Source organism: Prosopis cineraria, unplaced genomic scaffold (genome assembly GCF_029017545.1).
Source record: "Prosopis cineraria cultivar Desert tree isolate PC_DT_omini unplaced genomic scaffold, ASM2901754v1 PC7, whole genome shotgun sequence".
Lineage (NCBI taxonomy): Eukaryota > Viridiplantae > Streptophyta > Magnoliopsida > Fabales > Fabaceae > Prosopis > Prosopis cineraria.
The window spans coordinates 29,969,895-29,982,429 of record NW_026555338.1 but is presented as its reverse complement, the minus strand read 5'-3'; the positions used below and the strand labels follow the sequence as shown (position 1 = coordinate 29,982,429).

Below are 12,535 nucleotides of genomic sequence, written 5' to 3'. Positions count from 1 at the left end.
TTCTTGGTCTACTCACAAAAAAAAAAACATTTTTAAAAGGGAGAATCACATTAAAAAACTTGAGAAAACAATTATTCGCAAATGAAGACCAAGAAATAGACTGTCGTTGAAATGAGAACTTAAATTTATTTTTTTTAAATAAAACTTATTATTAATTTTTGCTTGTGAATAACTTTCTTTTTAGGTCCTCAAACATAATTCTTCCTTTTTAAAATGGTTCACGTAGTTGAATGATAAAAGTAATCTAGTAAGTTAGCTACTGAGGGAAAACACACAAAGGCAACTCAATAATGTGTAAAATATTTGACCCCTTGGTTTACCAAGAACAAAAAGGTCCTCACCAAAAAAATTATGCTTAAAATATAAATGATTATGTCAAGCATTTAAATTTAAACTTTGAATACACAAGTAATTCGTACAAAGCACACACAATTTAATAGTAAACTTTTGTCTAGAGCATTTCTTTAATACTAATATAGTCATCTAAGTAGTCTGTGTTGATTAAATTGATGATAACCAATATTCAAAATTATTATGAAAATATAAAGTGTTCCAATTTTTTTACCAATGATTATAATCTTCCCATGCATCAAATGGAATGGTCAAAGCTAGTTTTAATAATAAAATAAAAACATCTATTTTTTTTATTTTTTTTAATAACCAAACAAGTTAACATGTACAATAAAACAAAATACAACTAAATAAGTCTTTAGAACAAAAACTAAAGAGGTAAAGAAATTAACAGACCAACAACAAAACCAAAATTAAAAACAAAAAACAAAGTTAAAACCATACTGAGAACTAAAGAAAGACTCAGAAGAAGAAGGTCAATGACTCAATGGTGCTAAATTTTGATACATGCATGAAAAGTTTAAACGCTCATATTGTAAGACGGTTCCATGATAAAATTTTAAAGGCACTGATAAGAAAAATTGATTATTTTCAATCCGACAAATGGAAAGTAGATCCTTGAGAGTTGATAGGTATTCCATAGGATTTGACACACCATAACTGTATCAGCTTTAGTTTTGAAAAGAAATCATCTGCATGAGCTAGGACCAAGCAACGAAAGACAAATAAAAACAACTAATTGACCAGCTTATGTTATGAAACAACTTAAGGGGGGAAAAGCAATAATTTTTTTTTCTCCAATTTTTCCTGTCAAAGGCATTTGATTTTGTCTTGAAATGTTAATTGTTGAAGAAAAAGAGGTGGCCTGCTCATAGGTTTAGCAAACACAATCCCAAAAAAATTGTACTCTTTGTCTCAAATTATATGACACTTTTAAAAAAGTTTTTCTATCATAAAATATAAGATACTTTGAATATATTAAAATTTTATTAAATGTATCGATTTTAATATTACTCTTTTTCTCTTTATAATTATTTTTCATCCATTCTCTTTTCAATATATTAAATGATGGGTATTTTTAAAAGTTTGTATTTTTATTTTGAAAAGATAAAGTTGTTAAGTATATTTAATGAGATTTATTGATATGTGAGATTTTATCTAAAAGTGTCTTCTAATTTGAAATGGAGGAAGTATAAGATAATAAAATATAAACTTACTCCATAAAAAATAGACTAAATGAGTTGACATTAAATGCCATTTTTTTAGATTATTTTAAGAAGTCACTTTGAATAATTTTTAAAAATAATCTAATGAGGTAGATAAAAGATAGTGTTTTAAAGATGTGAGATAGGCGAAGGTATTATAAAATTTTAAAATAATAAAATAATAAATTATTTTTATAAAACAAAAATCAAGATAGATATCATAAAATTTATAAATAACTAATTAATAATTATTTTTTTATTATTGTGATCAAAGACAAAATAATATCTACTTTTTATAAAATCTCAACATAATAAACCTCTTTTTATAAAATTTTTAAACTATTTAAAAATTACTTATTTTTAATTTTAAACAAATGGATCCTAAATTTATTTCGATGATTTCACATAAGAAATAGTTATGAATAAATTGATCCAATCTTAGAAAACTCGAGCTAAATGTTAAAAAAATTACATGAATATTTAAAATAAGAAGAGTGTCAAATATTAATGAGACAAAGAATGTCAAATTCCTCCGTTGATGTGAGGTTATTATTAGTAAATAATTTATAAATATTTTTATAATCACTTTTTGTGTCGGACACTTGCATTAGTTTTGATGAGTCTCAAGAAAGATAAAAATCTAATTTAACATGAAACGATTGGATAATTTAGTAAACATACCTTTTAAAACATTGCAGTGCAAAAGCCTCAAGAAAACAATACCACAAAAACCTTGGGCCTTCTTTTCGCCAAACAGATTATAAACTTTGGGCCGTAAGCCCAAAATTAAAGGGCTTTTATGTTATTTAGGGAAATTAGGGTTTTGCTATCGTCTCTCCGGGTAAAACACATAAAAGCCCCGGAAACCCGGTTGTGCGGCTTCTTCTTCAGTCTGCTTGCTTCGTTCTTCTGCATCTCAGTTGAAAGCTTCAGGCTTTTGAGCTGAGATCATCAGAAACTTCTCGGAATCATGGCAGCCTCTACTACAACCTCCGCGCCGCCGCGCCAGCTATCCCCGAAGGAGGCTGATATCCAGATGATGTTAGCCGCGGAGGTTCACCTTGGGACCAAAAACTGTAACTTCCAAATGGAACGATACGTCTTCAAGCGTCGCAACGATGGTACGTTTTGCATTCAGGGATCTCCCTTGCTTACTCTTGTATGAATTATTTTTGGGCTAAAAAAATAAAAATAAAAGAGATAACTCATTTTATGCATCGAAGTTCTATGTCACAGTACTCTGTCAAGATGCGCATTGTATACTTTCCTGAATTTTTATTTTTCTTCGTATTATTGCCAGGATATATTTTTGGGCCCATGTAAATGAAAATGTGGATGCATAATCTTGACTTAGATATTATAATTTTAGATTGTAAGTAGCTTCAGTGTGGTCAGTGACATTTTCATGCGGTTCGCACTGCAAATCTTGAAAAGCTAATAAATAGCCTAAGATTTGCGCTTCTTCTGGTGACCATACAGATATTTCCCGATCTTTAATGACCTTCATTTAATCGTGCATTTTTATAGGTAGGCTTTATTAGTATTTTTTACTAGCTTTGATATAACCTCTGGCGCAAAAAGATATGAAGCGGTCGAGTTAAGCATGGTCTTGATAATGGTTATCAACTCTTGGTGTGACAATTTAACCTGGCAATTCGCTTTCTATCCAGATTTTAAATGTTTTGATAATTTGGGTTGTATGGTGTTTGCTTTTCTTTATTACTGGCAAATTAGTTTTTTCTACCAGTGATGGATCCTTTCAAAGTTTTGTTGATTTTAGTACTTCTTGGCGCCAGGTATTTACATAATCAACCTTGGGAAGACTTGGGAGAAGCTTCAGCTTGCTGCCAGGGTTATTGTTGCCATAGAGAACCCTCAGGACATTATAGTTCAGTCTGCCAGGCCTTATGGTCAGAGAGCAGTTCTGAAGTTTGCTCAATACACAGGTGCTCATGCGCTTGCTGGAAGGCACACTCCTGGGACATTCACTAACCAGCTTCAAACATCCTATAGTGAGCCTCGCCTTCTCATTCTGACTGATCCAAGAACTGATCATCAGGTAATGACACTTCAGAGTGAGAGTTGTGTGGTTGGAATGGGATGAAAAGTTTCTGTTACAGTTTTCTTGTTGGATGTCAAGTATAACACATTTGTAATCGGTTTCTTTTTATATTTTTTGTTCGCAGCCCATTAAGGAAGCTGCACTTGGAAATATACCAACTATTGCCTTTTGTGACACTGATTCTCCCATGAGATATGTTGACATTGGTATTCCTGCCAACAATAAGGGAAAGCACAGCATAGGTTGTCTCTTTTGGCTATTGGCAAGGATGGTTCTGCAGATGCGGGGCACTATTCGTCCAGGGCTTAAGTGGGACGTGATGGTAATTATTTGTGTTCCTTTGATTTAATACTAGAGGGGAGTTGTGTGATTAATCATGACATGATTCTCTCATCCCCTTTCCTTCATGCATTCTACACTTTTTGGATTTGATTTAAACTGTGAAGGTTTAATATTTTATAAAAGTATTATTGAAATGTTAAAATCTTTAAAATAAAATTAGATGAATCTAAAAGTGTTAAAATTTAATTTTAACTATTCAGGACTAGAAAAAGGAGAGGAATAGGAGGAGTGAAGTGGAGAGAAGCTGAATTGATTGTTTTATAGCTCAAGTAGATGCAAATTGTTGTAATTCTGCATTGTAAATGCCTCATGCTATTCAGTAGGACTATATTTATTGCTATTGAAATCCCTGTCAAGAGGCCTCAAGTTTTACCATTTTCTTCAAGAACTAGTCTTATCAAGAGTTTTCCTTCATGCTTTGTACACGTTATCTTAACCTTTTCTTGGGTAGGTGGATTTATTCTTCTACAGAGAACCTGAGGAGACCAAGCAACAGGAGGAAGATGAAGCACCTGTTGCTCCAGACTTTGCTATTACGGACTTCCATGCTGCTGGCATTGCTACTGATGACCAGTGGCCTGCTGCTATTGATCAGACCTGGACGACTGAGCCAGTTCCACAGCCTATTGCTGCGGCTCCTGGTGTCAATTGGGCTGCAGATGCTGCTGGTAATGTCATTAAGTTAACTATGGTTCTTTGACAATTCTAGTCTAAGTTTTATTAGTACTTCCTCCGATAATTCTAGATTCTGGACAAAGTCTAGCATTGTCGATCATTTTCCCTCAATTTTACTATTGATCTGTGGTTACTGTGGCTTAATGGATTTTGCTGTCTCCTTTATTTTTATTTTTCCAACTTGTCTGAAAAGTTGCTACTTGTATGAGTATCCAATTTTTTGGCAACATGGTACAGTTAGTTCCCTTCATTCCTTTTTGCAACTGACTTCTCCCTGGTTCAACAAAAATGATTACATGTTATGCAGTCATGAAATAGGTTCACATGTGCTTGTTCTATCAGCATTTTAAAGTTTTTGAAGATTATTTATTTGCATATCCTGATTAACGGAAATGCTCCTTGCAGGAGAATGGGGTGAATCTGTGCCAGCTCCCCAACCTCCTCTCCAACAAATTCCTACTCCCGGAATTGAGAATGTGCCTGCCACCGGGTGGGATTAATTTTGATGAGTTTTTGATACTTGTAGTGATTTTGTTGGTTAGGACCGAGGCAAGTCTTGTTTCTGTTGTAGTTCCGATATTTATGTTGAGTATATCTTGTTCTTGAAGTGGTATATCCGCAAGAATTCGTCTTTTTATAGCCTTTTTTTTATTTGTTTGATATGGGTTTATCATTGCGGTCTAAAAGATTGCATCATCGATCATCTTGAATTACTATAGTCGTGACTGTTGAAAGTGGTTAAGAGTAGAATTTGATTTTGTTGCTCAAATGAGTCTAATAGCTATGTAGTATTTTCTTGGGTTAAAGTGCATTTTTGTCTCCTTATTTTCCTTCAAGGTGTGCTGGGTATCTTGTATTAATGAGTAGTAGGGTATTTTTCTTCCTAAATTATTTTCAGAGGAGTAAAAATTCTCTTCCATTAACGGAAGGAGTTATAATTTTGTAATTGTGACAGAAGTTCTTAGTTGTATTTTAGATTTAAATGATAGTTGTTAGGATTTAGCTGTTGGCGTTGGGGAGTGAGTGTTGAAACATATAAATGCCAAGACACTTAATTTGTAATTCTATCTTTAATGATCAGAAGTGTATTACTCAGAATCCCCAGTGTTTCTCAATTTCTCTCAAGCTCTCCTCCCAATCATCCTTGGCTATGGCACACCATTCATTTCAATATGAGGATGAACCTCAGATGTGGTTTCATCATTGGGGAGTATGAGAGAATTCGATAAATTCTTTGATGGCCACACCAGGACATGAAAGTTGTAAGAAAAATACAAGGTTTTTACATATGTGGTTTGGCTTAAACCAGAACTCATGAAGCCAGCGTGTCTCTTCAAACCAAGAATGATGTAAGAAGTTAGAAGTTTTGCAAGAATGCGAGAAATTATACTAACACATGAGATAGATGGAAAAGAAAGCACAAGTACTTCAAGATAAATATGGGTCAATAGCTTTTGGAGAAGCGTGAAGGAAGTACATCTTTACAAGATTGCTGGAATTAGCAAGCCAAGAATGGCATTCAAAATCATGGGGATCTTACAACTTATAACAATTGAAGTTAAAGTAGGATCTTCTTTACTAGAGTAAGAATGGTGAGAATTGTAAGTCCATAATGGCAATGAATTCAAGATTTTTTTTTTTTTGTGCATCCAAAGATGGAATCGGCTCGGGTAATTGCAGACTACCATTACCCTCTCTCGCCATCTTTTCTTCACAAGCTTCGTCACTTTCTGTTCGTCTTGTGTTGTTCAACTTTGTTTCACCACTACCAATTGTTCCTGTTTCTTCATTGCTTTTTATTCAAAGTTCTTCAACAACCTTTAGTTCAGTTTCCTCCTCCAACATCTCTTTCCATCAAGGGTTAGTCGTGGACTATTTTGATCAATTGCAAACTGTATTTTCTTCAAGGTTCTTGCTTTTGGTGCATGTTTCACCCTCATCATTTGGTTCTTATCCACTGTTGTTGTTGGGTTTTCATGGGCACAAGGTTCTTTGTCAAGTTTATTAAAGAAGTTTGTGACTTTTCAAAAGCATTTTTCCTCCCTAATTGTTCAAAGTCTTGAGAGATGCGTGCAAGAATCCTTTATTGTGAAGTCTTCTAGTTCCTTTACCAAGACATCCACAGCATTTGTTAAGCTCATAGACACTGGACAAGTGAAAGTGGGATAGCTAGTGCATATTGCTTTGAAGCTTAGGTGGGGTATTTTTAAGGGGGTCTACTCATGTGGAAGAAAGGGTTCTAGACAGATCCTTTCTAGCTTAAGTAAGTATTGCGTGTTTGGTCTTAGTAGATGCCAGCTATCATTAATAGACAATAGCCAATAGGTGGGTTCAAGTTTTAAGAAAGAAAAAGGAACTCCCTGATTTTTCTATTTAGAAGGTCATGTAGCTAGGTCCTATAAAGGTTAAAAAGTCAAAATCTCATCTGCCATGTAGGTGGAAATTTCAAACGCAAAAGCTATACCTTTTATCTTTTTTGAACCCTTTTGGATTGGGACAATTGCATGGGCCTAATGTCACTCAAAGACATTACAATTAGCCCATTAAAAAATCTATCTTATTGGGTTTTTCTTTATCTTCGACTCCTCCCTATCCACTTGTTTGTTCTTTTATAGTGCAAAGGAGGATTACTAAAAATGCTTTTGGACTCAAGCATGATAATATTGCTTTTGGTTCCATTTATTCAGTGTTAAACAGTGAACAATGACTAGTCTCAACTGTAGCAATTTCCAGAAGTGTGATGCTTATGTTTTTCTTGCTATTGTTGTTTATGACCCTTCAAGGTAAGAGTCTCTTAAAAGGAGGTATTGTTATATCATTGTAATCATGACAGTTATGGTTAGTTATTAGTTGTATTGTTTTTGAGAAATTAGTCATTAATTGATTGAGATGGATTAGAGCCTATAAATGCCATGACATGTACTTGTAAATTTGATGCTTTTAATATCAATAAGATTGAGCATACTATTTAATAAAATATCTCTCTTGTTTCTCAATCTCTCTCTGAATCTCATTTCTCTTTTATGTTCTTCCCTCTTATTCTTCCTATTCCTCTTTCTTTCTAAATTATTTTGATACAATAGTGGTATACTCTCTAATTTCTTCGATTCCTCTCTGTCTTATCTCTCTTGTGTCTATCTCCTTGTTCTCCAATCTCTCCAATCCCTCTCTATTTCTTCTATCACCCAAAATTATTCTCACATACCAGAAGGGGATTTTTGCTTTTTTGAAAAATAATTTAGGAAAAAAAATACCACACTTATTACTACAGATTGTCCAGGACTTTTTAAAAGAAAGTACAAGGATAAAAATATACTTTAACCTAAAAATAAGTAATAGTAACTATTTTAATAGAATAATGATTTTTTTTCTGACAATGATTAAAATGGAACAAACAATTATAACGTGCTTTGCTTGTTCCAATTTAGTCATTGCCACAAAAAAGTAATCATGAATATTTTGGTCATTTTGGTCATTAATATTTACAATACTTAAATTTTAATGAATCAAAAATTTGTATAAGGAAAGTCATTAATGGATCACTAACAGGGGGTTTTACTCCTCTAAAAAATAATCTAGAGAAATAATGCCACACCTTAAGTTGATGCAAGCATGTATGCCAGTGAAAATGAGTATTATATGATGGTTTTGCTCCAGTCATACAGCTTATGGAGTTCTCATGAGTTTATTGCTTTTGAAAAGTCCTAATGTTTTAGCTTGAGTTTTTTCCCCCTTCATGAGCTAAATTGAAATTTGTATATCTATGAGAGGAGAGTAGAACACTATTTATGAGGAGAGTGAAATGGTTAGTTTTGAGCCTCATTAAGGGGAGTAAATAAAAATTAAAAGAGAGCTCTCATGAAAGTTGTTGAACAAAATCTTTTCTTTTGGTTAATAATATTTTTAAAGATTTGTTGGTGATAAAAGATAATAGCGTGCAATCATATTGTTGACCATATGGAGTGATATAAGACTTGTTGTACTTAAGTTAAATTGATAATTATAATACATTGTTCTGTATTCATTTTGATCGAACTGCTGAAAGACTAATTTTTCTTTTTTAAAGGAACAAAGAAAAATAAAAATATAAAATGGTACTCAAATTTGCATCTCATTTTGATGTATCATAAGAATTTAATGTTTAATATAGTTGGAAAAAACTATCCGTTGCATTGGAATGTCGTTGGCGATGTTTTCTCACCTTTTCACTCTTCTTCTTCTCATTTTCATGGTCTCCAGAGTATTAACATGTTTGCTTAATTTCACTGCCTCCAGAGTAAAACATATTAGAGGATCTTTTTGCTATTTTTTTTAAAGGATTAAAATGTTTTGATTTTACACGGGATCAAAGGATTAAAATGCAAATAAGTTTAAATTTAAAATGACAAAAATATTCTTTTTTTTTTTAAAAAAATGTCTACCCCACAGTCTCCGGCGTCAGCCATTAGACTGCCGCTAGGGCCCTCATTGACTACCGGACCACAAGCGGTGGTCACCGGAACTCCAAGTTATGCATAGAGAATCTATTGTTGATAATTGATATGACAATAACATAATAGTACACTTGTTGTACGTTGACTAGAGTAATATTAAGTTTCATTTTGGTATTAAAAATTTTAAGCAAGAATTTAACTATAAGAAAAAATTGATCGTGAAAAATAAAATTTGAATTCGGTGAGTAGTCTAAATACACTCATTCAATAAAAGTCTCACATGACATAATAATAACCTTTTAATTTAATCTAATGATTATAAGAGATTTTATCATATAATATTCAGAAAGTATAAAATTTTAAATTTTTAAAGTGGATTGGATAACGTACGTAAAAAGTATTTTGATTATAAGAATTATTTTGAATTTTTTGAGAGAAATTTATCTTAATAATTTTTAAGTATTGATGAAATCTTAACAGCTGTAATTGAGAAACTTAATGAATGTACTTAAACTATTCACAGAATCTAAATCTATGAAAAATATTATTATCCCTGTTTAATATTATAACACTACTTGAACTATTTATATTTTTGAATGAAGGGAGTATTTAGATTAGCATGTGCCTACATATTTAAACTATTATTTTGTTTATATATTATTGTATGTTCCATGATTCAACCTTTTTATGTTGAAGCAGCCTCGCAGGGCTTCTCTTTTATTATGACATTTGTTCAAGATTATTATGATATTTTATTGTATGCTTTTTATGATTGTAGATTGAATATTATCACAGTAGATCATGTTACTTAAATATAGCTAATGCATATAGTTACAGCTTGTAATTGGTCTCATTTTATCATATGTTTTCAATACCTTAGCTTATTGTTAAAATTAAAGATGAATGCATTTTTTTTTTGCACACAATTGATGGAATATATCTACATATTATGATTATATTTCATAATTTTTAATGGTTCCCTAATATATATATATATATATATATTAACTATTATAATTATAATTATAATTATATTTTATAATTTAGTTCACAGTCTACTTTTACCAATTTTTTTAAAAAGCACATGTATATTTTATTAAATAATTAAAAAAAGTGAGGAAATTTTTTAGTAAAAATATAGTTGTTTATATATAATTATTTTCTTTGTCTCCTCTTCGAACCAAATTAAACAAGAAAACATTATTGGCCAAAAAAAAAGGTAACATTAAAATTCTTCCTTTCTCTTCTCTTCTCTTCCCTTTGAATCAATGGGTTGAAATAATAAAAATAAATAATATTAGAATAATTATATTAATAAAATTTTAATTTTTTAAATTATTTTATATTTTAATATGTTAAATTAATTAAAAAAGTGTCTTATAAAATATAATGGTGGGAGTATAATATTATCTTCTTTGTATATAAGGGGTCATATCCCGTACCAGGGCATCCATTCTCCATTTCCTTGGCCATTAACGGAGATTCAGATCCCATATTCTATCCTCTTCGCCATCTCTTTCTTCGTCCTTGCGATGCTCAAGAAATCAATCTCCAAGAAATCCATCAAAACCCTTCCCCCAGGGCCATTCAAATTACCTATCATTGGAAACTTACACCAACTCGCAGGGTCACCACCCCATCACGCCCTGAAAAATCTAGCAGACAAGTATGGATCCTTCATTCACCTTCAACTTGGAGAGCTGTCCCATGTTGTTGTCTCTTCCACAGAAATTGCCAAACAGATCATGAAGACCCACGACACCACCTTCGCTAATCGACCTGCTCTTGTTGCCACCACACTATTACCAACAACACAGGCATAGCTTTCTCTCCTTATGGAAACTATTGGAGGCAACTTCGAAAGATTTGCACTTTAGAGCTTTTGTCTGCCAAGAGGATCCAAACATTCAGAATCATTAGAGAAGAGGAGGTGTCAGCACTTGTGAAGGATATATCTGAACACGAAGGTTCCGTCATCAATCTCAGCGAGAAGCTTTACGAGCTCACAAATTTTGTCACTGCACAAGCAGCCTTTGGTGCCAAGACCAAGAACGTTGAATAGATCTTATCATTGATGAAGCAGACCCTAGAGTTGGTGAGTGGTTTCTCTGTTGCTGATCTCTTCCCATCGCTCAAAATCCTTCAAGTGATCACTGGCATAAAAGCTAAGATTGATGGAGTGAACAAGGAGCTTGATCTGATGGTCAGGAATATCATCAACGATCATGAAGAAAAGAAGAATCGCAGTCGTATTGGTAACACAGAAGATCTGGTTGATGTTCTCCTAAGGATTCAGAAGGAAAATAACCTTGAAATCCCTTTTACTGAAAGGAACATTAAAGCTATAATAACGGTGGGTAGTATACTATTTTCTTTTTTATTTTCACACACAAACATATCTTTTTGCTCGAGACATCATATTTATATATCTTTGTTTCCAGGATGTTTTCCTTGGCGGATTGAAACATCAGCATCCACAGTAGAGTGGTCAATGTCAGAACTTCTTAGAAATCCCAACAAAATGAAGAAGGCACAAGAAGAGGTAAGAAGGGTTTTCAGAAGCAAAGGATATGCAGATGAATCAGAGTTTCATCATTTGACATATGTATCAGCAGTCATAAAAGAAACTCTGAGGCTACACCCACCTTTGCCACTTTTACTTCCAAGAGAAAACAGTGAGATCTGTGAAATTAATGGTTATGAATTGCCACCTAAGACTAGGGTCATCATCAATGGCTGGACCATTGGAAGAGATCCAAAGTATTTGGTATGAAGCTGAGAAGTTTGAACCAGAAAGATTCCTGAATGCCTCAGTTGATTACAACTTTAACGGCAGAGTTTGAGTACATGTCGTTTGGTTCAGGAAGGAGGGTATGTCCTGGAGTCTCATTTGCTACAGTTCTTATTGAAACCATGCTTCGCAATTTGCTTTACCACTTTGATTGGAAACTTCCTAATGGGTTAGAGCATGAAAAGTTGGACATGACTGAGAAATCCAGTCTTACAGTGAGCAGAAAAAACGATCTTTGCTTGATTCCTATCAGATATTACCCTTAATTATTTGTCTGCGTTAATCATATTATATATCTATGTCACCCTTGTTGAATAATCATATAATTTCAGATTTTTGGAGAATAAAGTTTATTATTTAAACGTCTCCTTTCTTGCTGTGCCATCGATCGTTCACGAAAACTGCATAACTTTATGGAACATCATGTTGAAATATACAGATGACGACAAAGTTAAATAATTAAAAGATTCTAACAATTTTAGGTTTTTTTAAGACACGTACGTTTGATTGTCAATATATAATTAATCAATTTGTCAGTTTAATACGCAAAATTTAGCGATAAAGCTTTAAAATTTCACAAAGATTATACAACACATAATACATACTTCCTAAAACGTTTTTGAGTTTGATTTTAAAATATAAAATATTTTTAATCTTTTGAGTGTAATCATTATCT

The 12,535-nt window shown here is 32.6% G+C and overlaps 2 protein-coding genes across 2 annotated transcripts; both read left to right on the top strand.

The window, feature by feature from the left end:
- Window positions 1-2,429: 2,429 nt before the first annotated feature.
- LOC129316402 (40S ribosomal protein SA-like) lies at window positions 2,430-5,404 on the top strand. The gene is made up of 5 exons (XM_054960807.1): window positions 2,430-2,677; window positions 3,353-3,615; window positions 3,743-3,940; window positions 4,412-4,628; window positions 5,041-5,404. The coding sequence occupies exons 1-5, from the start codon at window positions 2,527-2,529 to the stop codon at window positions 5,133-5,135; spliced, it is 924 nt and encodes a 307-aa protein (XP_054816782.1). The 5' UTR covers window positions 2,430-2,526; the 3' UTR covers window positions 5,136-5,404.
- Window positions 5,405-10,517: 5,113 nt separating this feature from the next.
- On the top strand, window positions 10,518-12,225 carry LOC129314898 (cytochrome P450 71D10-like). Its single transcript, XM_054958382.1, is given in 4 exon segments — window positions 10,518-11,421; window positions 11,510-11,832; window positions 11,834-11,896; window positions 11,898-12,225. Coding segments are annotated over 3 exon segments (564 nt in total). The 5' UTR covers window positions 10,518-11,421; window positions 11,510-11,559; the 3' UTR covers window positions 12,126-12,225.
- The last annotated feature ends 310 nt before the right edge of the window (window positions 12,226-12,535 follow it).

Excerpts from the sequence above, each read along its gene's own strand:
- LOC129316402 (XM_054960807.1), top strand. The coding sequence starts at position 2,527 with ATGGCAGCCTCTACTACAACCTCCGCGCCGCCGCGCCAGCTATCCCCG. Across the intron at positions 3,941-4,411 it reads GGCTTAAGTGGGACGTGATG|GTGGATTTATTCTTCTACAG; the intron begins GTAATTATTTGT and ends TTTCTTGGGTAG. Across the intron at positions 4,629-5,040 it reads TTGGGCTGCAGATGCTGCTG|GAGAATGGGGTGAATCTGTG; the intron begins GTAATGTCATTA and ends TGCTCCTTGCAG.